The 25085-nt window shown below is 56.6% G+C and overlaps 1 protein-coding gene across 1 annotated transcript; it reads right to left on the reverse strand.

The window, feature by feature from the left end:
- Positions 1 to 917: 917 nt before the first annotated feature.
- On the reverse strand, positions 918 to 23797 carry CFAP45 (cilia and flagella associated protein 45). The gene is given in 15 exon segments (XM_045983333.1): positions 918 to 1054; positions 1381 to 1605; positions 4529 to 4722; positions 5344 to 5457; positions 7827 to 7973; positions 10905 to 11034; positions 12827 to 13005; positions 14295 to 14465; positions 14767 to 14911; positions 16673 to 16809; positions 19218 to 19343; positions 20826 to 20893; positions 20896 to 20986; positions 21919 to 22066; positions 23745 to 23797. Coding segments are annotated over 15 exon segments (2007 nt in total). The 3' UTR covers positions 918 to 975.
- Positions 23798 to 25085: the final 1288 nt, after the last annotated feature.

Below are 25085 nucleotides of genomic sequence, written 5' to 3' on the forward strand. Positions count from 1 at the left end.
AGCACTGAGGGGGCAGTGTGGCCCTGAGGGCTGGGAGCTGGGAGGCAAGCCCGTCCCCACGCCCCAGGCACACACAACGGAAAAATGGCTCTATACCTGGTCCGCTGCCCCCAAGGGGCCTGGGAATCAGGCTGCTTCCAAAGGAGCCAACACTATTCTAAAGGCACAAGACATGTGGTGGACCCAGGTCTGCTGCACTGAGGACCCAGCGTGCACCCCACGAAGAGACACCCAAGCGGCATTTGAATGAGGGACCGGATGACTGAGAGGGTGTGGGGGAGGCGGGAGGCAGGCTAACACAGCAACAACGGCTGTGGGGAGCCCCACCCGTCAGAGTGAGGCGGAGCGAGGAGAGCCCAGGCGGTCGCCTGAGTGAGGGGACAGCGGGGTCTGGGTGAGGAGTGGGGCCTTGGGTGTGCCTGAGCGGACAGCAGGTGTCTACGGGACTCTGGCGGGGAGGGTAGAGCCAGAGGGTAAGCCCCAGGTGCACACGCACCCCCTCCACGGCTGTGGCCTGAGTCACAGGTGCCCGTAGAGCTCTGCGTCTGAAGCCCTGCTCCCTCCTGCCCCTGCCCCTCCCTGAGACAGCAGCCCCAGCCCCCCGCCCCGAAATACCTCTGAACCGGGCATGGAACAGAGCCAGAGCAAGGCTGTGCTGAAGGTGGACATAAAGGCAATGTCCCCAGGGTCCCAAAAAGTCAGGGGACACAGGAGGGACCACCAGCAGAGAGCACACTTCCGTCCCCCGCCCCAGAGCCTCACAGCACCCACGGCCCCCGCTTCCACGACCCACTGGGCTTACAGCCCAGGACCCCCGGCAGCCACAGCCCCCCAAGAAAGCTGGGCTGTTGCTTCATCAAGTAGAATAAATTTATTCTGTAACTATAAAATGTCTAGGTTAGTGGCAGTTATGGACACCCAGAGGCTGGGCAGGGCCTGTCCCCTGCAGGCGTCACCGGGGACACCGAGTCTCCCCTAGTTCACAGAGGCGGCTGGCAGGATGTTCGCTTTGCGCTCCGCTTCAATGCAATACTTCTCAGGGAGACCGGTGGCTCTGCAGGGGGACACAGGGCAGGTGTGACGGGGCCACAGGAAGCAGGCCCTGTGGGGGGTTTACAGAACCTGGGGGCCTGCCCCCACCCCTGCTCCCACAATCCATCCCCCAAACACACTCCCTCCAAGGCTCCAGCCCCCCGCCTCAGAGTTCCCAGAAAGCCAGGCAGCCCGCGTCCCAGAGCCTTCAGCCGCAGCTCCCTTCAGGAGAAGAAAGGGCCCTCCCAGAGCACCTGTCATCCCCTCGGTCCCTGACTCCCACATGCCCTGCCCTGGGATGGAGAGGGAGACGGGGAGAGGCAGTGGGCGGCGCGAACAGCAGCGCACCTCAGCTCCTCGATCTTCTTCTTCTTGATGTCATCGATGCGCTCACGCCGCTTCTGGGCCTCCTCTTTGAGGCGCCGGCCCTCCTCGAAGGTGGCAATGCGGTCCTGCACCTGCTTCTGCTGGTTCTCGCGCACCTGGCGCCTGAGCTCGTTGGCATGCCGCAAGCGCCCGGTGGCCTTTTTCTCCTCCTCCAGCCGCTCCTTCTCGATCTGCTCTCTCTGAGCCCTGGAGGAGGGACACGGGTCGCCGAATGGACTAGGCTGAGCTGGCCCAGCGAGGAGAGGCTCTGAGGAAGCCTTCCTGAAAGGCTTCTCCAGGGGACGCGCTTCAGAGCCCTGCCCACTCCCACCCTCTTCTGCAGCTCAGACATCAGCCTCCGAGCTGCCCCTGGGCACGCGGCCCCTCTCCTCCGCCAGGCCTGGCGCCGTGGGCGCAGGACTCTGTGTCCGTACTTAGAAGGGCCCCACGTTGCTTTACTGCTCTTCCATCACTGTTTTGAAATTCTAAATACTTTGAACAAGGGAACCCCCAGGCTCTGCAAATTACCCCGCTGGCCTATACTCAGGGGCTCACCCACCAGAAACTATGTTTCCAGCTCTTCTCTTTTGCAACAATCAATGCACAGCTCCTCTCTAGGGGTTCTCAGATACCATTCTTTCTCCATCTCCCTCCCTCCCTTCCCACGAGCAATAGCAATGATGTTAACAAAACTGCAAAGGGGACGCTCAGAAGTGCAAAGTGCTGCCGTCGGTACCACCAACTCGGCCACTCGCCGGAAAGAGGAATGAGCTGTCCAGGACCTCTCAGTGCTCCTGTCCCTTTAGCTCTCCAGACTCTTCAGAGGAACGTCCTCACAAGGGGGTGTTCACACGCCCTGATACCCTGGAGAAAGCGGCCGATGTGGGCTAGACAGGTTCCAAAAGACCTCGAATGAAATGTATTCACATCTCAGGGGAAACGCTGAGCTCAGCTGCCCAGGACCACCTCCCAGCGCTGCACCTGCCACAGAGACCCCCAGTCCGCCAGGAGACACCTGCCGACTTCCTCACTCCTCTCTGTTTAGACTCCAAACCCCAACCGCTCAGGCATCTCCGTGATAACAGGAAGCCCCACCTCCTGGCCTTGCCCTTGTATTTTCCTATATAGAGAATGGTGTTCTGTTATTTCACGTGAGGCAAAACAGGCTGGAAACGGAAGCCCACGTGTCACACTAGGGAGCCCCTGGGCTGGCAGGCAGTTAGAAATCTGAATGGGGAAAATCCTGATCACTTCATGGGATTAGGGCCATGACCTTGGAGCCTGCTGCCTTACAGGGACCCGGGAGCTTCCAAAACCTGCAGCTGTCTGGGACTCACCCCAGACCAGTTACATCGGAATCTGTGGGGCTGGAGCCCGGGCTTCAGGGCTCTATGGGAGCTCCCGGGCATCTCTAAGAGCCACCAGGTAGGGTAGGTCAGCTATTGCTGCTCAGTCAGTGGGCTGCCTGGCAAAGGCATCCCTCTCCCCAGAAGCAGGAAACCCCTAGAGAGGCCGTCTACGAGGTCATGCTTTTGACCCAGGAAAACCTGGATTGCTGGCTACGGCAGAGATGCTCAGAGCGCTTGAAGACAGTCGCGCTGGTGGTCACGTGGCCCCAGGGACACCAGGTCTAGACGCTCACCTAGAAGATCAGGTGAAGGGGAACGTCTCCAAAGGGCTGGTCTCACTTTACTAACCGGCTAGTGCATATGCTTTGGGCAAACAAAGTGAAGAAGGGACAAATGGGTCAGTGACAAAAGTAGGACCCTTCGTTCCTTTTCATTAGTATTTGTTACTCCCTGCTAAAGGCAACACGGATGTCCAAGAGCATAGAGGCCGGTGATGGCAGACGTCTGAAAGGCAGTCTGGAGCCCAGGGGCGGGATCTGTGGGGCCATCAAGGAAGCTGCCTCCTTCAGCAGGCTTCCAGAGACCATGGCATGACCCTTGAGGGCCCGGTACCAACCGGGAAAGCCACAGAGCCAAAGGGCGCCTCAGCTAGTGGGTGCAGGCTGGGGGCCCACAGTCCGGCAAAAGACCAGGAACTTGGCTCTGGCACGGAAGGAGATTCCTACAGGTTGGCTCCGCCTCTGGCCGGGAGCCCTGAACGGGGGTGGGGGGCCTGAGGGGGCCCAGGGCTGGTCTGGCATGCAAGTACCTGGGACAATGCCAAGGACGGAGAGCAGGGAGACCAGAAAGCCAAGCCGCACCATCACCTCTCCACGCACGTGAACAGAATTTCTGTAATTTTGTATCTATACCCTCCCCCTTCCGATTTTGTTTGTTTCCCTTGAAAGCTTCTGATCTTACAGATTTCGAACCAGAGCAAGAAAGGAGTCATTCCCAGTTACGCCAGAACAGGGCCAGGGGGGCACCCAGGGGCCGGGTCTGGCCGTGGCAGATCTGACTGGACGCCAGGGCCGCTGTGGGTGCTGGCGACTCTGGGGGTGGACGCAGGGCGGGGAAAGCGACAGATGCGAAGACTTCACTTCCACTTACGGGTGGGGATTATCACTGAGCCAAAAGAGAACAAAAATAAAAGGCTGAAGAGCTGGCAATGGAGCCAGAAGGATAAATACCGGTGAGGTCTCTCCAGAGATGAGTCTTCCACCTCCTCCCACATGACTGGGCGAGGACAGCCTTTTGCTCACCTCCAATACCTCCCAGACAATCCAGCACAGAGTCTTGAATTTATGTGCTTAATACATATTTATCAAATGAATGGCGAAGACCCCAGCCCCCAAACCAGGCTCTTCTCCAGTGACCCACAATCTTGGTGTTGGAACTTCTCTCTGTCTCTCCTCAACCTCCCTGCTGCAGCTTCATCCCTAACTTGCAGGGGCACATGGAAGCAGGGGAGGGCAGAGGGACCAGAGACATACTTTTGCTCACACCAGTAATACCCAGTTCCTTAGATATGTCCAGGTGCTGTTTTCCCAATCTCTGATCAGAAAATTCTTGGCTTTCAATTTTTGTCTTTGCATGTTTCAGCTGTTCATCTCATTGGAATGACTCCACCACCCCAGGCAAGATGAACACACATCCATCTGTGGACATGCCAGGGAGGTCCTCTCCACCCAGCAGAGGCCACAATACGAGGAAAGGAAGCCAGGGTGCCCAGCCCCACCTACCGAAGAATCCTCTCAAACTCATCCCGGTCCCGTTGCACCTGAACGGCCAGACTGTGCTCCTTGAAAGCCACCTGCTCCAGCCGGCTGCTGCGCAGTTTGGCCTCTGTCTCCATCTTCTTCTGTGCATTTTCCTTTTCCTTTCTGCGCCACTCCCTGTCTGCCACCTCCTGGTTGCGCTTGGCCCGCAGGGCGTCCTGGGAAAGGAGAAGGTGGGGAGACCTGCAAGGGTGCAACCTGACCTCAGTACCAACGGGGCACCTTAGGAAGATGCCAGCTGCAGGATCTGCTTAGCCTGCTTAGAGGAGAGCTGGGAATTTCCCTGGCAACAAGGTAGAGTCCGACGTAGTGTACAGAGCAAGGTGGAGTACAAGGTAGAGTACATGGACTCTTGTAGAACTTTCTGGTGGATAGATACCCTGAGGTGTCTTGGCTTGTCCTCTCCCACCACTGATCCCAGTTCTTTCCTATACCTCCAACACGTCCAGGCGATCCTGCAGTCACCTCTCATTTTCAAAACTGTTAGTGATGGAGACACCACAGTTCCTCTGGTGACAATTTCCAGTGAGAGTTAAGGTCGAAAGTTCTTTACACAGCAGCCAAAAGCTTTCTCTTGAACCTTCAGCGCATAACACCCTGCCCTGTTCTCGCTGCATCAGGCACTGGGGGCAGCCCACCCCTTTGCCCTCAGATGACTCAAGTCTAGGTAACCTGCACCCCCTCTTCCGTGTCTCCGTCCTTCAGGTCGGTTTTGTAGGCTGTCAAGGGAATAGTTAAGGGGTTGCAGAGTCCCAAGGAAACTGAGACCAAGAAGGTACCTGCTCTGCCTGGTAATCCTGGGCCTTCTCCTGCATGGCCCTCAGACGGGTGATCTCCTTCTCTTTCTCCCTCCGTATTCTCTCCTGCTCAGCCTCAAACTCTGCTTCTCGAGCCTGCCAGGAAGAAAGGGTCTTGTAGATCGGCTCCCCTTGCCCCAGCCTTGCAGAGAAACATAGTTCCTGCCACAGTCTGTCCAGTATCTCCCATATCACTCTCTGACTCTCTTTAAGGTAGGGCAAAATAACTAGTAATGCATGAACAAAGTCAATTAGCATTGCAAAATGCTTCATTGTTTACAAAATGCTTCCCCCTGTATGATCCCAGAGGGCCCCTACAACATTTTGTGGGACAGGTTTTATAGATGAGGAAACTGACATTCATACAGATCAACGGTCCTGCCCAAGATCCCGTAGCTAGTCAACTACCAAAGAGGATTTGAACACAGGTATCCCAAGCCCAGCCTTCATATCCGTTCCACTGCATTGCAGACAATGTCTAAGTTTCGAGGCCACTGGGTCACGTTTCTGCAAGTAACAACCGTGGCAACCCGCCTGTCTTGTAAAGTGCAGCAGGTGGAAGTTATTTCATCAGTCCCCGGGCAAATGGCCAACCATGCTTTGGGCAGTCCCACTGCGGTTAGCAGATATGAAAGGAGTGAACCATCAAAGTTAGCTCCCTTTGTCACTTCTCTGAAAGAACAGACATACCCCTAAAATCTTCCCAAACCCAGCCTCCCAACCACCATTCTTGCGTAGTAATAAGACTAATGGCTTGAGCTGAGTGGAAATGTGATCCTCCCCTAAGGAATGTTCCATAACCATTGTTCTACCTGCCCAGACTCCAGGGAAGCCCAGAGAGTTGCCTGATTGTGAGCCGTGTGTCAAAGCTGGTCTCTGTTCCACCTCCCCCTAGATGGCAGGGCACGGAACTCTGGAGGTTTCCACAACCAATCTCTGCCCCTAGCTTTAAAGGGGCAGCCCCGGCTACAAGAACAGAGACCACCGTGAGGTCAGAGATGGACTTGTGATATACTTTGTACTTATGGCGGGCTGTGGGCATGCCCAAGTGCCCAACCCTTTGGCAGTGGCTGGCCTGTCCAGTGGTTCCTCCCACCAATGTCCTTTCCACATATGAAGACAGGCCCTATTCTCAGAAATCTATGGTGACTCCTCCTCATTCCATGTTTCCAGCTCTGCTCAAGGTCCAAGGTATCCCCCAACAACTGCTCTCAGCAACCTGCCTCCTCACCACCTCATCTCTGACCATGACCACCGTCAAATCTGCTGCAGCCAGCCAACCTGTTCACCAGCTCCTACACTTGACTGGCTCATCACACCACCTTCACCCGTTCAGGAAACGGTGGCTGAGCTCGGCACAAAGTCCCCACCATTATTCAGCCCAGGCTCATACTGGACACGCAGGGAAGCACAGAGGATATTTTGAATCACTCAGTGACAGGGTTTGCAAGGGGTTGTAATGGCTTGGCGAGACCCACAGGGAAAGCACTTAGCACAGGGCCCATGCACAGTCTTCACCTTCGATAAACGGCAGTCGGGTGATCATTCTTAGGTACCAACCAGCCTTGTCCCCGTCTTGGGCTCTTGCTCTGCTGCCTGCGTAGCCCAGCACCCAATAGGAAAGCCAAAGCCCGAACATACACTTTGTGGAGCTTCATTTTCTGAGGTTTACGTTCGGAGCATATGGCCATATCAAACACACCTTTTCAGAGCGTACCCATCCCCCTGCCTGTCACCCTGCCGGAGAGAAGTATGATGTGCTCTCTGTCACCGTGGAGCCTCGAAACTAGCAGGGGAGGCAGGACCAACAAACAAAGAACTGAATAACCTTCCCGCCACGTTCAGTCCTTCTCTTTCTATGTAACCCCATATTTACTCCTTCTAACCTGCGCTTAGAAGCTTTTCTCACCCTCCACTCCTCACAGCCCCCAGTCACTCCATTACTCAGCCTGGCCCCTGAGTCCATCCCCATGGCCTGAGCAGCATCTCTGGGTCCCTGTGGGCGGTGTCGCTCTCTGCCCTGCGCTGCATTTGTGCTTAGAGTCTCCACAGCAGCGGTGGGAGAAGCTCTCCTCTCAGAGTCTAGCCCCCAGTACAGGATGCCCAAGAGCAGAATTTTCACAAGAAATTTATAGGGCAGGTGACCTCTGATTACTGGGGATGTAATCATGCTTTCCATGAGGAATCCACAAAACTTTACTTTCCCCAAGAGTTTTCATTTTCTCCCGGGCCTGTAACTGACCCTCATTCAACTTCTAATCAAAGGTGTTAACGAGGATATAATGCCGTAATTTGGGTGTCCCTTCCAGCCTAATGAACCACTGGCCGAAATGAAGAGGAGGAAGAGCCAGGCCCTTGAACGAAGGACATGAATTCTGGAACGGACACGGGCTTTCTGTCTTGATTCCCCTAGATCTCAGCCGGCCACTTCCCATGGCCAGAAGTCCCGGGCATCAGAAACCTACCATCTTCTTCTTGGTGAACTCCATCACCATCCGGTCCGCCAGCTTCTCCTGAGCCCGTAGTTCTGCCTTCTGTTTCTGGTTTTCATCATTAATGCGCTTCATCTCAGCTTGCATCTTTAGTTTTTGCTCGTGCCTCCGTTCCATGTCCTGGCCTCAGAAGGAAGAGAGCCTCCAAGTAGAAGGGGACAAACCCAGAGACACTGGCCCATAAGGACAGAAACACGAGGGCAGGGGCACATCTGCCAGCCAGCCGCTGCCCCTGGCCTCTGGTAAAGCAGCTCTCTCGAGCGCCATCAGTGGCCCCTCGCAGCCAAATGCGACTTCGCAGTCTGTGCCCACCTGTCTTGGTAGCAACCCAACTCAGGTGATTTCTATACACTCTCAGGGAAGTGGAGGCTCTTAAAATTCTCCCCAGTGTCTCCCACATGTCATGCGAAGTCCTACCCATTGTTCCTGGTCTTTTCTCCTGCCTTCAATTTCTCTCTCTTCGTCAAACCCTAGCTTCCGGTCTCTGTTCAGTAGTGATGAGTGAAATAATGAAGTATTGCCCTAATTGAGTATTTTCTATTCACGGGGCACTTTACATAGCCTAGCTCTGAAACCCAGATACAGCCCCAAGCCCTGAAAGGTAGAACCTGTTATTTTTCTCGTGCAGATGAAGACGATGAGGCCCCAAATTTACTTGTCCATGCCCAGGGCCATCCAGCTAACAAAATCCAGAGCCAGAATTTTGAGACCTGGTCTTTCTAAATTAAAGTTCCAATCTTCTCAGGAACGTTGCCCAGCTTCCAGTTCTCTCTTCATGTCTGGGTCCCCCCTGCACTTAAGACGGTGCCACACTTCCTGGGATTTGGTTAGGCACTGCCTGTAGGTCCCCGTTCCTTCCTGTGTGTTTATCCCGTCCCAGCCAGAGGATGGGGACCATGTCACGCTCCCTGTCTTCCCTGGCAACGTGCATAGCCCGATGAGAGGAAAACAACAAATAATAAACTAAAACAAGGAAAGGGGGAGCTAAAGTGAGTGGCATGTGAGAAAAAGGGGGAAAAAACAGTAGACAGAGAGAAAGACAATGAATGATGGAGGTCAGAGTACCAGCGTGACCTTGAGTGACAAGATCCCTTCTAAGGAAGGATCCTGAGCCTTTCAAAGCCCCTGATGATGGGAAGAGCACATTCTCGGGCCCCAATGTAGAATCTTTGGCAGCTGGCCTACCGACATCCCCCCACCAATCTCCAGCTCTCCTTCAAATTCTTCCACCCAGCAACTCCCCACACACACTCTTCCCAGCTCCCTCCATTCCTCAAAGGCTATGCCTCACCCTCTGCTTCCAGCTCCTCCTCAGGCCAGCTTCTACCCTGACTCATCGGGAGACAACTCTGCTGGTTCTCCCCAAGCTTGACTCACAGCCACGTTCAGGCCTCCTGGAGAGCCTTCCGCACCAGATCTGCACGGTGCTGCCTGCCTCCCACCCGGCCGGTGGTGCGTGACTCATGGCAGCCAGCATTCCCTCACTCTCCCCATGCCTACTTCTCACTCACCGCACTTTTCCCCACCTGGCCCAGTGACTCTCCACTCCTTTTCCCTCTTCTCCCTTTCTTCCTTTCCTTTCTCCCAGCTTCCCACCAGAGTCAGTCCTGCCGTTGGTACCCACGCAGTATTTAATCCCACTGACCAGCACAACTGGGAAACCTGCCAAATGCTGATCTAGGACAAATATACCGTCATGTACTGACTTATGTCTTTGCCTATTTATTTACTTTCCATGCCATTGTTTCCGTTGGTTCCACACCATCATCAAATCACTGGGAGATGACAACCCCATTGTCCATTAATGTGGGGGAAGAGGAGAAAAACTGAAGAATACATGTCCCACTGGTTAAATGACACCATGAGGAAATAATCTGACAGATCAGAATGGAGGAAACTCTTCAAGCCAATTGGCCTGGCTGCCCAAAAATGAAGGAAGGAAGGAACGAGAGAACTCTTCTAGGTCAAAGCAGATAAAAGAGGTTTAGGTGAATGCAAGGCAGGGAACCTAAATGGACCCTGGCTGGAAAAAAAGAAAACTGAAAATACATTTTTAGAACAATTGGGGAGATCTGAATGTGAATTAAGTATTAAATGATACTGGATTCCATTGGATTCCGTTTTTGGAGGAGAGGATGAGACAGCAGTAGTGATGACTGGTAAGAGAACATCTCTCTTCTTCAGAGATGAGGGCTAAAGCATTTAGTAGCAAAGTCTCAAGATGTCTGCAACTCACCGTCAAAGACTTTACCAGTAACAGAATACATAAATGCCCCGAAAAGAGATAAACAACGAAGGCAGATTCACCTTCATTTCATCATGAAATCTAGGTGAAGCGTGGACGGGTCTGATACATTCTTTCAACGTGTCTGTGTGTATAAAAATTGTCAAAGGTCAAAAACTGAGGGGGACAGAAAGAATGAACATCCCAAGGCTCGCCTGGCCCCCTGCGAGGGGTCTCTGGGTATTGCAACAGACCGGAGCAGGCAAACAGAAGAGGGTTTCTCCAAGTCTACTTGGTCTGAGCAGGCATGTCGTCATTTCTTCTGCAATGGCTATGCCTGCTAATCTTATCTAGACTGGGGAGGGGCGGGGGGGGGTGGCTCCTTCACACAATTAACCACACTCAGATGCTATGTACTTGACATGAGGGAACAGCAGGGAGCCTGAGCCTAAGACAGGGAGGGCTAAGACATCTACAAAATGTATCATATCTCTAACCAGCTGCGGAAAGACCAGAAAACATCCCTATGTTTACTGGTGCAATGCACAGAGCTGTGTGTTTCCTTTCTGTGTCCATGCCCGTGGATGCGTTGGGCTCAGACCCCAAGTCCCTGGGAAGCAGGGACAGTAGCCGTCCAAGTCCCTGCTCGACCCCCAGTTTGGCACCACGGCCAAATGAACGTTCCACATGGCCATAAAAGCCGACAGTGATGGCTTTGCAAAGAGAGCACAGGCCTGACAGCAAATCGGTCCCCCGACACCCCCAGATCCCAGAGAGCTTTGTCACTGTTGCTGGTGGAATCTGGCGTTATCTGTTGGGCCCGTTACCCTTAGATCCTCCTCCTGGAGCTGTTCCATGTAGCCCAGCATCTGCTCCTTCTCCTGCTCCCGCTGCTCGGCAAGCAGCGACCGCTCCTCCTGGTTCTTTTCGATCTGCTCCACGATGTGCCGTCTTCCTCTAGGGGTGAACGGTACCACGGGGCTTAGAAACCCACGCCCACATTTCTCTGCTCTGACCGCCACCCAGATAACCAAGATGGGAGGTGTCGCAGGGACAATTGGACAAGCGCCTCCTACACGTGAGCCCAGACCAAAGTCCTCAAGCGTCGAGTGTCGTGAGGGGCTGTCCTCTCCTCTCACAAGCTGCCCTTCTTGAGGCTCCCCTCCTTTGTTTGTTTGCTCAAGAGGGTACCCCACATCGGCAACATACCTTCTGCCTTTCAGTGTGTCAAGAGCTTCTGAAATCCTACCACCTCCCAAACCCTCCCAGAGCCACCGTGCGGAGCTGGCTTCCTCCACCAGTTCACAGAGTTAGAAAGCCCAGGACCTCTCCCTCCTCCGGAGCTTCTGCTAGCACCCAGCGTGTCCTGTCTCCCACCCACCTCCCACACCCACTTCGTTCGCTATCACGTGCCACGGTTCTCCCACCGCGGGCGGACAGGCTGGGTCTGAACAAGCCTCCCCACTCAGCGAGGCCCTTGCTCAACAGTAAAAGGCAGAGAGCCCAGAGTCTACAATCAGTGCTGTTGCCAGTGACTCCCCAGGTGTTGCTGATGACAATAAACTCAGAAGCATCCAGACCCCATGATGCATGAGTAAAGCCTGGGAGAATGTGAGAAGACACAGGTTAGGGTAAGAATCAAGAGGAAGGACAATGGGATGCCCGTTCAGGTGGAGCGCTTGAATGGCTTCATGACTCCAAATGAAATACGCGGGAGGAATGAGTAAAAGAGTTACATGGCAGCAGGCTGGGGCTCTGTGTAAGGACCAGCTCAGATCAGTAGAGCAGCCTAATGAGGCAGAGATTTTTCTTTAATTGGAGCTGTTTATGCAGAAGATGAAGAGCCACTTAGCCATTAAATCCACATTTATAGGGAGCCTGCCACAGTCGAGCAGGTACCTACTGGAGGTACAGAGATGAATGGTTCAAGAGCACAGAATCAGAGTGGGAGAGAACAGAGCCGGTCAGGGTGGCTCAAGGTAACGCTCACGTTCTATGGCTGACGCTCTAGACTCGGGACCCTGTGATTCTGTAATATACCTGTTCTGGTAAATCTACTTGTCGTTTTGGTAAATAACTTACCTGCTCAGGTAAATTTACTTGTCTTTTTCTGCAAAAGGAAGGGCACTGAATGTATCCCTCTAATGTGCGTTAAGTACCTGCCACGGGCCAAAGAGTGCGTGAGTTCCAGGAGCTACGGAAATGAACCAAGCCAGGAAAGCTGTCCTCCGGGAGCGCACAGGCCTCCGGTGAGGGCCAGAGAGTCCCAGGGCAAGAAGCCATGTGCTGGGGTATAAACACGGTGTGGCGGGGCACAGGGAAGGGAGCCCCCAAGCCCGCCTGCTGGGGGGAGAGCGCTTTCCAGGGGAGACGACAGCAAAGCCACATACTAAAAGAAGAGAAAGCGTTTTTCAGAGGAAAAGGAAAGACTAGTGTGCTAAAAGTGGAAGGAACAAGCACAGCATAAACCGTGAGCGGTCCAGGTGTGCTGGGGGACAGCCGAGTGCAAAGGGGATGGCAGGGAAAGGTGGGAGTGGGGCTGCGTTGGGGCCAGGTTGTGAAGCACCTGTCGCGTCTTAGGAATCAGCTTTAAGAGAGTCTGCGGTTCTATGAATCTCTTCATAAGGTTTTGAGGTCATAATGGATGGTGGCAATGACCATTTCTCTTCTCTTCCCTCTTGACAAGGCTGTCCGGACCTAAAGCAGCATGAAAATGACAGGGAGGGAGATGCCAAAACCACCCCTTTACCGGATTCGCTCCTCCCTCCTCTTCCGGTCCAGCTCCTCCTGCCTTTGAACGGATTTCTGCCTTTCCACCTCCATCATCTGGTCCAGCCGCCTTTCCTCTGCGTCCAGCTCTCTTTGAATCAGCTGCTTCTCCAGGATCTGGGCATCCCGGATGGCGTGGCACTTGGCATTAAGGATGATCTGGGGGGGGGGGGGGTTGGAATGACACGGTGGCACCGGGTCTAGGCACGAAGATAGGGAGGGATGCATCGTGGGGTGAGGGAGCCGGAGGGGGAAACGGGAGCACGGTGCTCCGGAGTGCGCTGGACACATGCGCAGCCGCGCGCAAGCCCGCGAGAGCAAGAGCGTTCTTCTGCTCCCGTGCCCTGACTATAGCTCTGCGCTGGCACTTACTGGGCTCCTGCCAAGTGCTAGTCCGTGCCAGGAGAAGCCATGGGAGTACCTTTCGCGGCGTTGGGTCTTCGTATTTGGGGGGCCATGAGCCAATTTTTGAGAGTGTGGGGAAAGCAATGGGCTCTGTCCTCCTTAAGATTCACTTGTATAGGGGCACCTGGGTGGTTCCGTGGGTTAAAGCCTCTGCCTTCGGCTCAGGCCATGATCTCAGGGTCCTGGGATCGAGCCCCGCATCGGGCTCTCTGCTCAGCGGGGAGCCTGCTTCCTCCTCTCTCTCTGCCTACTTGTGATCTCTGTCTGTCAAATGAATAAATAAAATCTTAAAAAAAAAAGATTCACTTGTATACATACACATAAAATTTCCGTAAAACTGCAGAGATTCAAGGTCCCCCTTAGGGACCCAGGAACCCCAACACCTGCTCTACTTCTCAGGGAAACTAAAATCCTCATGCAGAGGCCAAGCCACTAGATTTTTAAGCTGAAAGAGCCCGACATGACACGTCAGGGGACAGCCATCACGAGAACAACCAAGGGAAAGCTCTGGAGAACGAGAGGAGGCCTGAGGACAGATCGTCCTGGGAGAGAAGGTGTAGATGACGGGGTTGGGAGTCAGCGGGGTTATTTGCTTGGGAAGTGAACCACATGCAAATGAGAACAAAATATCCACCCCAGCCTCTGATCTTCTCAGCTAAAGGAAGGACGTCGTTTAGTTTAGCTTCTCCCGTTTCCCAGGGCCCCCACATGCGGCCACGACTGACCCGCGGGAGAGAAACAGAAGGCAGGTCCCCACTTGGCAAAACTCAGTTCTCCCCGCCAATCACCCTGCGAAGTGGTCTGACCCAGGAAGAAAGTGGGGCCCAGGGCGGGTGAGTGACCGGCCGGCCGAAGGTCACACAGCTATAGCACGCGGCAGGGCCTGTCCCCCCTCTCACCGTGGCAACGGCCCCCTCCGCCAGCTCCCCACCCTTCACCCCCTCCTTGCCCCAAGTCCTTCTGGAGCCGGGCTGTCAGAGCCCAAGAGGAGGGAGGGGGAGTGGCCGCGCGTCCTCAGAGGAGGGAAGGAAGGACGTGGCCACCTTGCTCATGTCCTTGAGCTCCTCCTCCTGCTCCGTGCGCAGCGCGCTGGCCCTCTGCAGCAGGCTCTGGGCCCTCTCCTGGGCCAGCTCCTCCAGGTCACTGAGCTTCTCGGTGTTTCTCCGCGCCATCTCCTTCTGCTTCATGACCTTCTTGCGCTTGGTCACCGCGTCCTACAGGAGACGGTCTGGATCAGCAGGCGATTGCCAGAGGCGCTGGCCCAGCTACAACAGGCCACCCAGTGGGACCCCCCCCACCATGTGGCATCGCCCGTCCTGCTAGCAGAACCCAGAAGTTTCCCAGCCTGGCTTCCTCCTCACCCCGCCCCCTCCCCCCAGCTCTTCCCACACCTGGTGTCCACCCTACCACGTCTCTGGTCTCCACGAGGCACACACTCACGCCTCCTTCCAGGGCCCCCAGACCACAGGTCCCCCCTCCCATCTGCAGAGATCAGGGCTGGGGGAGGGCAGCTACCACGAGGGCCTCCTTCTCCTTCTTGAAGGCCTGCTCCCTGGCCTCGAGCTCTTCTCTGGTCAGGACGTGGGATGCCGACTTGATGCGCTCAAACTCCTCAGGGCTCATGATGAGGGACTCCCCAGAGGGATCCTTGGCTGGAACGCTGCCCCGGGATGACAGTCAGTGGGGAGGCGCAGGGAAGCTCTCAGCGCAGTGCTGCTGGGGCTCAGGCCCCCGTCACCCCTCCCCCATCCCGGCCCGTGTCCCACAGTGCCACACCCACGGCAGGAGAGACCGCCCGCTGCACCCCTGGCCCACGGGGGAGAAAGGGTCCCAGGTGAGGGACGGGCCACTTTCGCTAAAAGGCCGAGTGTGTGTGTCACTTTCTCTGTGCACCCATCAGAGAACCTCCCCTCCATGGGCCCATAGGCCAGTCCCACCGACCAGGCCGAGAGCCGACCTCCTCGGAGGCCACCAGGCTCTGCCCTCATGGACTGGGCTGTGTCCCCCACCCCCAGGCATGGCCCGTGTGCTCCCCCAGGACGCAGCCTCTACCGGCCACAGTGGCCGCACAGCCCCCCGGCGCCGCGCCAAGCCCAGGGGGAGACCTCAAAACCGCGCTGGTGAACTGGACTTTAAAAATAGCTTATTCCTCAAGGATGACATAAAAAGGGCAGGGGGGACGCCAGCCCAGTTTGAAACGGATGCTATGAGAAACCCAAGCTTGCTTGTCCATCCGGCCCAGAGAGAAGCTTTGAACCCTAAATATTAATTAAAATCTCTGATCAACAACAGTCAGAGGCATGTCTGGGGACCTCTCCTCCGAGCCGCCCAGCACACTCAACCAACCAATAGCTAATTATAATGATTACAAACAAACGACAGACACTGGAGGGGGAGGCCACGGCAGCAGCAGGGGCCGGAACGAAGCTGCTTCTGGGTGAGGCCGTTTAACAGGGACACAGCAGCGAGACGCAGCCGGTCTGAGGCAGGAAGTGAAACCTCATCTCGTAAAACGTGTGCGTGTGTGTGTGTTGGGGGGCAGTCCAGGAGGAAGACTGAATGAGTGAGTGGATCCAGGGCTTGGCACTGGACCTGGAATGACCAGGACGGATCTCACGCTTGCAGGACTAGACCACTCCAAGAAGGAACCCTTCCTTCACCTCACAGGGGGCTGCAGGACGGGGGGGGGGGACCATGAAGGCCATTTGCCACCACGGCTGACCGGACCGTGCTCTGTGTCCCTGGACTCGTGACACAGACAGCACTTCCTGGGAGCTCAGATTCCCCGCAGGCGAACCCAGAGTCAGGAGGACGGTTTCCAAGAGAGCAGCTCACAGCCCCCCACCAACCCGCGCCCAGCGACAGCTCAGTTCCCACTGCTGATAACCCACAGGGGCGCCAAGCAAGGGGCAGCTCCAGTCAGGAAGCCAGGCTGAGCCAATCCCAAAGGAACCCAAGAGACCCGGGGAACTTCCTCTGCTGGCCTCAGAGCCTGGGAAGAAGCCAGGGGGCCCATTAGCATCTGGTCAGTTTCCCTTTACTTCAGATTCTTGGTGCAGGCAGAAGGGGTTGACTCATCTGGAAGGTTTCCCTTTACCAAGAACACTAAGGAGGGCTCAGCAAGGACCCACCAAGCACGAACCCTCTCTCGAGGGTCCCATGGGTCCCTCCACAGCCAGGAGACAGGGAAGAAGAAGAAGCTGGGGATCGAAGGCAAAGGCAAGAATCGATACAAGAGGCGGAGAAACGAGAGAGCCCAGATGCCGAGGAAGGACAGCCAGGAAGCAAGCGGGGGAGAAGAACAGGACAGAAGTGGGGCTGGGCTCTCTGGAGGAGACCAGATGGCCACTCTCCCTGCTCAGGTTCTCAGCAGAAAAGCAGGCCGGGATGGGGAGGCAGGCGCTGTGCCCTGGGTACTCACATGAGTTCCCGGACCATGTCCCGGGTGATGAGCTGGATGGTCTCGGGCTTGTTCTCCAAGCCCAGGGCAGTGAGAGTCTTCCTAATGGCATGCTTATCTCGGAGGAGCACAATGGGGCTGTTGCTCTGGGCCTGAGGCTGTGGGGTCAGGAAGGACAGCTTAGAAGCTGGTCAGCCCACATCCTGCGGGTCCATCCCAACATACTCATGGGCAGCCTTCCCCGCTTTCTTCCAGCCCGTCCAGTGGCAGAGAAGGCTGGCTGGGGCCCAGACCTCAGGACCACCGAGAGTCTCCAGGGCACTGAGGAAGCAGCACACGGCTTTGCCCTTGTCTGTGGCTGTGTGCGTTCCTCCTGACCAGCCCATCTGAGAGCAAGGCCTTCCCGTGTCTCGTGCAGATAGTCCTGGACGGATGGGGAGGGGAGTGGCTAGCTTGTGCCCATTCCTAACCTAAAACCATCAGGGATGAAAGGCCGGGGTCTCTCGTGCCCCCCACCCCATGACTTAGGAAAGAAGAAATAATGCTCTCTCTCGGACCACACTGTGGCTGGAGATAATACAATTGGTTACAGACTCATCTGATCTATGATCTTCGAAATTTTTAATCTTTCCTTATGATTAATTTAACTTTGGTTCCCCCGAAAAAAATCATATGGAGGAGGTTAGAAATGGCCAAATGGAATGCCGTGAACATGTCAGGGAGTCAGAATTCGCGGGAATACATATTAAATGCACGTTTTGTTTTTTGTTTTTTCAAAACATTCCGACCATGAAGGAGTCAGATAGTAAGAAAATGAAACCACTTATTTCAGGAAAATTCTGGACACAGGAGAGAATTTCGTCTGTCATGAATGCAGTGACTGTGACCTGCGTGGAGGCCAGGGGCTGGCCTGGGCAGTGTGGGAGTGGGGGGAGCCCTTCGGGTCTGAGCGCCCTTTGCACAGACCGTCCCCAGAGCGCCGCTGCCGCCTGCTGTCCGTGAGCATCCAAGACAGCGCGCCTCGCGGGCGCCACAGACCGCTTCTGCCCCCTGCTGCCGGCTAAGAGACCTCGGACTCCCCCAGCGAGGAGGCTGAACGGCCAGGAATGGGCATGTCTCCGACGGCCCCTCCCGTGAGCCCGCTGGACGACGCCTGGAGAATTTGGTCATTTCCAAAACCTCCGTCCCCCCACCGGCCCAAATCAGAGCCTGTCTGTGAGTGAGGGTATGTTGCTTCGATTCCTTCCCCTTCGATAGAAAACAGACGCAGATGGGGGTCTTCTAAATGGAGAACAGTGGGCACCTCGGGGGCTCAGTCCGTTACGCATCTGCCTTTGGCTCCGGGGCTGGAATCGAGCCCTGCATCGGGCTCCCTGCTCAGTGGGGAGCCTGCTTCTCACTCCGTGTGCTCGCTCATCTCTCTCCCTCTCTCCCCCAAATAAATAAATAAATAAATAAATAAATACACAAATAAATAAGAAAAAGATAAAGGGAGAAAAGCGCCCATCTTGAACTCTCTGGAAAGTTCTGTTTGTTTGTCTGTTTGTTTGTTTAAAGATTTATTTACTTAACTTGAGAGAGAGAAAAAGAGCACCCGGGGTGGGGGGCGGGCAGAGGCAGAGAGAGAAGGACTCCCCAGGCCAACTCCCACGATCACGGGTCACACCACCGAGTTGACTTGCAGGCGGGGGCCTCGGTCTCACACCCCCAAAATCAGACCAGAGCCGACACCAGGAGTCAGACACTCAGCCAGCTGAGCCACCCAGATGCCCCCAGTCAGACACTCAGCCAGCTGAGCCACCCAGATGCCCCCGGAGGGTCCTTTTAGGCTGTGAGGACAGCGAGGAGCACAGACATCCGCTCGCCTCCCGCCACCTGCCCATGCAGAGGCGCCCACGCTGTCGCTCACACAGCTGCTGGCATCTTTCCCGTCCTTTGCTCTGTCCGTCTGTCTCTCTGTCTCCCTGCCCTCTCTCCGTGTCCCGTTCTCTTCCGTCCTTGCCTCTCTTCCTTCGCACCTGCTACACTCCCTACGCACCGAGAACAGTCCGAGTCGTGCTCTAGTCGGCTCTCCTTCTCTGCACGGAGGAAGCTGTCAGCCTTTCAGTGGGGACCACACCGGCCCATGAAGACCTGCTCGGGGTTTCCCAGAGCTGATGAGCCCTGCTACCGGGGCACTGGGAGAGAAGGATCTGTGGTTTTCTCTAGCGCTGTGCTCGGGCAGGGAGGCCACGCGTAGCTCTGGGTCTGCGAGCTCCGTCCGTGGCCCTCGCACACCTTCCTTCCAGGGCACTCGCTGGGCAGGCAGCGATCTGCTCTCTGCGGCAGATCCAACCCCGACATCACAACAGCCAGGGCAGATGTGACGACTGCCCGGGTGGAGGGAGCCGGGCGCCCCTGTTCACAAGGGTCCCAGTAGGTACCAGGGTCCCGCTGCTCTGGTCTCCCTCTGAGAGTCAGCCGGGGGAGGGGACGGCTTGCCCAGGGCTGGCTTCATCCTGAGCAATGCCAGTCCGGGCCACTGCCTCGAGGAGCCAGCTGCCGGGAGGGGCTGGGGGACGGTTACCTTGACCCCTCCAAAGAGGCTCTCATCCACCTGGGAGCTCACGGCTTTGGTCCGATAGCGGGTCCGATTCCTGGACCTGGTGGAAGCGGTGGAGGCGGAGCTCAGGACGCCAGCGGTGCTCAGAGGCTGCAGGGAGAGGCAGAAAGCTCGGCTCATCCGTACCGAGAGGCCAGCAGGACTCTGGGCAAGGTAAACACTTCGCCAGCCCGTGCTGGGGAGAAGCAGGTAGGCATGTGGGGACACCACTGAGGGGAAGCACCAGGTAAGCCCTGATATGTAGGAGCCTGGGCACAGGGCCTTGGCTTCTCCAACCAGATCTGCAGAGCCAGAGATGGAGGGGAGCTGGTGGCACCCGGAGATCCCGGAGAAGCTCTGGCGGAGGCAGCACGGCAGCCGCAGCCGGCATCTGGGGCCGTGCTGAGAAGGACGCACAGCAGCACCCCACAAAGCTGCCAGCGCTGGGCGGGCCGCGGCGCATCCCAGGCCTTGCCAGACCGGGTCTGGTTGTGATTTTGGCCCCGGTTCCAGTTGCAGGGCCTCCCTTTGTCCCCATTTTCCAAGCTCAGTTTCCCAGCCAGCAAGCTCTCCAAAACCCCCTCCCCGTGTGCCCTCGAACTTGCACGAGAGTTCTGGCTCCGTTGTCCGCACCGAACAGCACTAGACAACCTCCACTCCCACAGCCCAGCTCAGTCCTGAGAGACGTCTGTCTCCGGCAGGTGACTTCGGTGAGGACTGCGGGCATCTCCCGCCTTACTCTCAAGCCAATCGCAATCTCCCTTTGCAGGAGACTTCCTGTCCCCCTGTCTCTAAACTAACATATCACGCAGCATGAGCTACCCACTCTGGGTTTCCCAAGCCCGGGAATCAGCAGCCGTCAAGGGGACAGTGTAGACAGGGAGACGGACCCTGTCGTTCCAGGTCACTAAGCCCTGGACAGTGTGTTTCCAAAGCTCTCTCCCGTCCGCCCTAACCAACCAGACTCCCCAGCACCTGCTCCGCTGCTAAGCCAGTTTATTCTGCAGCTGAGCGCCGCGGCGCGTGCCTGGCCCCTCTCTGCCTCCCCAGCCAGCAAGAGGCTTACTGGCTCTTGGCCAGGAAGGTGGGAGCCTCCCTTTAGAGCCCCAGGCAGCCCCGATACAGCAGAGCAGGAAAGCTTGGGTTTATTAAAAGGTAAATATAACAGCCCCGAGGACGCCTAATAACAGACTCGGGAGGGTTATTGCATGGTTAGTGGTGAGCCACTGCTCCCCTTTCCACCAAAAATAGAATCAGAGGAAACGAATAGATCCGGAGGTAGGTGGGATTGAGGAGAAGCATTGGGAGAGGAAAGGGGGAAGACACCAGATCAGCAGGGACGGGGCGAGTTCTGTCTCTAAGTACGGGAAAACTGGGGTGCCTGGCACGTCAGAGGAGCTCGACACGCATTTGAGGAAGCACGAATGACTGGAACCAAGCAAGGTGACCCCTCGAGGGCCACGGGCCAGCTTGAGCTGGAAGCTTCCCCGGAACACGCCTGACTCCAGGCCCCTCCCCGACCCGACATCTCCCAAATCGCTGTGGAAAATAACGCAGGGATGGGGCTTTGGAAGGCAGATGGAATGTAATCACTGTTTTTGCATGTGTTCTCCTCTTTCTTTCCAAGGGCTCCTGCAGGTTTGCCCTTTGCTCGGGACAAGCTCCTCCGGGGCTGACACCCAGTTACCTCTCCCCTGCACCCTTGGCACCAAACTCAAGAGGAAGCCACTCAAGGGACGGCCCACTGCCAGAGCCTAGAAGTCAGAACAGAGGAAGGAAAAGAGACGGCCACGGAGAAGTGGCCAGTGGGCGGGGCGAAGGGAGGCACTGCGCTCTCTAGGGTTGGGTGGCTGAGAAACCTCACTGAGGAAATGCTGACTTTGAAGCCACAAGCCACGCACCATGGTTAGAATGGTCACTTTGGCCAAGAGCAACAAGAAGAATTAGGGAGGTCACTGGGGAACAGCACTCAAAGAAAATGAAGAGCCAAGCAGAAATGGAAAGTTAGATCCCTCTAGGCCAGAGACGGTAGCCAGAAGGGTCTTTCAGGAAATGAGGGGCTGGAGTGACTTCTTGGATCACCAAATAAATGTCCCCAGGAGGGTGAGCAGCGCCCAGAGACCAGCCCGTCTAGTTCCTAGTTCCACTGGCAAAGATGAGGACGGGGGACAGATGAAGACGCCAGCCCTGCTTTGATGTTCTCATCTTGCTGACCCAGCTAATCCCCTCCCTTCGAGACCCTCCCACCCCAGGACCGCAGGAATTTGGCCACTGCTAGGAATGTGGGGAGAGAGGCTCCAATGCCGAAAGATGAGCAGGTCAGTCGGATGATTTTCACTGTCATTGATAGAGGACAATCCCCAGAACATATTAAGATCTGAAGAAAGCAGATGAGAAGACCCATGAAAGTACGTCCTGCGAAAATGTCTGTTTGAAGGGTACGCACCCCAAGGGCGTATTAAAAGAATGTTCACCAAACAACATTGAACAGAAATTTGGGGTGAGCATTACTATCTTTCGTCAGTTCCCGTAGAGAATAATTTTCTGCCATTGAGTCGGTAACTATTTTTGTAGGTAACACACTGTATTTTTATTTGAAAACAGACTTGGCCATGGGGCTAGTTCCTGACTCTGAACAGAAGGGTGAAGCCCTTAGCAGCAGCATTCGATGTCCCGGATCCCGTACGTTCAGCTCGAATCCGGTGAGAAGGGGTTGGTACAGGTGGTGCGGACAGCTGGCGAGTTTCCCTGACGTAACGGTAACACCTGCCGACTGAACAAAGACCTCTGGCGCCCTTCCCCGGACGTCCTCTTCACCCTGCCGCCCAGTTCTCCTTTTGCGTACAGGTTCATCAGGGGCCAGCAAAGGCAAGCTTCCAGCTCTCAGCCGACGCATTTCCCTTTCCGTGGGCAGTGGTTACCCAGAAGGTGAGGGTGTCCCAGCACGCGGCTCCTGCCTTTTACTGAGTGATCCACTTAGGGTACCTCTTTCCTCAAATGGGAGACAAGGTGGGATCCTAGTCAGTACGGAGGTCCCAACCCTCCTTCTGGAGGATGGTGTTATTCGTCATTTCTGTAAGAGTCCTTGGACTCTGCCTTCCCCAAGGCCGGCAGCACCTCTCCCCATCCCTCCAAACACACTCAAAAGCTGGCCAGCAGCAGCCACACACGCGCACACGCACACGCGCACACACAGCCTGCCAGGAGGCGGAGCCCACTAACTCGACCCGCTGCTTCTCGAAGGTGCCTGCAGGCCCAGTCCTGTCCAGGGGATCTCAGAAGTGCTCCGACAGCGGGCTGACCCCTGCCCTGAGTGGCCCTTGGCGGGGAAGCCCGATCTGCTAATTCCCACAAGTCCAGCCTAAGTGCAACTCACTGATTCATTTGCACTGGAAAATATGAATTGTTTTCAACCGGAGAGAAAGGAAGTAACCGTTACTGGGTGCCCTTAGATGCCAGCCGGGGTGCCTGAGGTGACGTTAGGCTGTACCAGATAAACAGTTACGCCGTGCACTTGGGAAGCACCAGGGAGAGCCCGGGATAACGATGTGATAAAACAGATCTGTGAAAGGGCCCCCACCGCCACACCGCAAGGAGTCCTCAGACACTGGGAGCTGCACTGGCTGGAGACTAGTTTGTGTATAATCAACAAAGTTCTTGGAAATCCCTACTTGGGGGCCCTGGATTGGAACCACTGGTCCTAGAGAAGCAGCGTGACCTATGGGCATGAAATGTGTCCACAGAATACCCAGGCCACCATCTCTGCCCCTGGTGTGCCCCAGAAGTTCTTACGTGACTTCCAGCACGCCGAGGCTCCAGAGCCTACCTTCTGTCTCACTCCCTTATCCCTCGGGGACCAACACGCTCCTTACTGGAAACCGGACGCCTCTTCACAGCTCCTCCCGGGCCTGGTGCCCTTGTCAACCTTCACCACTCCGTGGTCCCCCCCAGGGAAGCCCAGGCCGGCTAGACCAGACCCGGTCCCTCCCCAGGGCCTTTCAAACCTGGTACTCACCGACCCGTTCATTCAAGCACAAGCACTTGGTGAGCCCTAGTGGGGGAACAAAGGTCCCACCAACAGAAGAGAGACCTGAGGCTCGGGGACATTGGGTGACTTTCACATTGTCACTCTGCTAGCAGTGGTCCAGCAGGTCCTATAACCCGCATGTAGCCTTCTCGCTGGCGGTTGTCCCACATCACCGCCCACTGTCCCCAGCCCTTGGAGGCTCCAGGCTGAAGGAGGGGGAAGAGAGCGTCCCTTTCTCGGCAACTTTCTGGCTAGCATCGCTCCACGTTTTCGAGCCCGGTCGACCCCACCCCTAATTCCCCCCGTGGACCCTCCTCGGGACTCCCCTTACTTCTTCTAGGCGTGTCCTCTTTGCCCCTGGACCTTCCGGACCCCAGACCCTGACTCATCTTCTGCCCTCCCCAGCTCCCCGCGCTCCCCGCTCGGAACCCCAACCCAGTGGGGGACACACGAGGGCCCCCTCCCTGGTCCTCCGGGGACCTCACCATCTCTGCCGCAGGCCCGGGCTCAGCGCCTCGACCGCCTCTGCCGCCCGCATTGCCGCCGGGGCACTGGATGTTGATGCGTTACCATAGCAACAAGAAAGCGCGCGAGCGAGAGCCGCGGCCCCGCCCCCAGGCCCACCCCTGGCCCCGCCCCTCGGCTCCGTTGGTCGCTCGCGGCGTCCAGCGATTTCGGGGACCCGAACCCCCGCCTCGACGGGGAACCGCGCTCCCGAAAGCCCCCGCCGGGCTCTTCACTGGCTCTGGCTGGACCGTAGGGTCGGAACCCGAACCCTCAAGGGCCTGGCACGGGCCGAGGACGTCCAACTGCGGGCACTCCAGCAAGAGCCAGGCCCGACGCCCCCGGTTACCATGGTTACTGTTGCCCCAGGGCGGCCTGGAGGTGCCAGGCAACCCTGGATCAGAGGAGACGAGTTGCACGCCAGGAGGGAGCCTAGTGAGGCCACAGGACGAACTTCCCGCCGTGAGTACGTGTGTGTGCGTGCAGGTGTGTGCGCGTGCGTGCATGTGTGTGCGCGTGCGTGCATGTGTGTGTGCGCGCGCGCGGGTGTGCGTGCGCACGCGCAGCTTCAGGAGCAGTTCCGCGGGCCTCCAGCTCAGCCAGCGGGGAGGCCCCAACGACTACCGGGATGGAAATGCACGGAACTGGCCTTAGGAAATCTACCTTTTAACGTTTGTGTGGACTGTTCTGGAAGAGGTCTTAGGAGCTCTAGGATTCTCTCCGTTTGACTCGCCCGCACGCCTCCCAGCCTGCAGGGATGGAACTGAGCTGAGGCCTCGGCCTGCCGGCCCCAAACCCCACGGAGCCTCTGCAAGCACCAGGCACGTTTCCCCTCCAGCCCTGACGAACTGAAGTCCTGCCAGAAGGCCGCGATGACGCGGTGATCCTGGGAACTGCCTCCCAATGGCGAACCTCTCCCCACGCCCTCACAGCCCGCCTTTCTGAAGCTCCCTCCAGCTTGACTTTTTGCTTCCAAGCCCCCGGCTGCATCCGGGACACACTCTGGACTGGACGGTCCGCAGAGCCAGTGGCCCGAGGGCTGTCCACAGCCCCAGGGGAATGGAGGAAGGCAGCCGGGGTCAGCTCCAGTTCTTAAAAGGACTTAACTCCGGCAGCCCTCACATTCCTTCTCCAGATTTCCCAGCCTTATCTCCTTTGGGATCCTCAAAAGAACACGGGGGCGGGACTGGGGGAGGCCACAGTGTGGGAGGTGGATCCGACCCAGCGGGGCAGGCCTGAAGGGGAGCACAACCCGCTGGGCTTGGGAGTGAGGGGAGGGCTTTTGGGTTCCTTCCAGCCTCTTCCCAGCAGCGCCAAGAGAA

The sequence above is a fragment of the Meles meles genome, chromosome 17 (genome assembly GCF_922984935.1).
Source record: "Meles meles chromosome 17, mMelMel3.1 paternal haplotype, whole genome shotgun sequence".
In the NCBI taxonomy this organism is placed as follows: Eukaryota; Metazoa; Chordata; class Mammalia; order Carnivora; family Mustelidae; genus Meles; species Meles meles.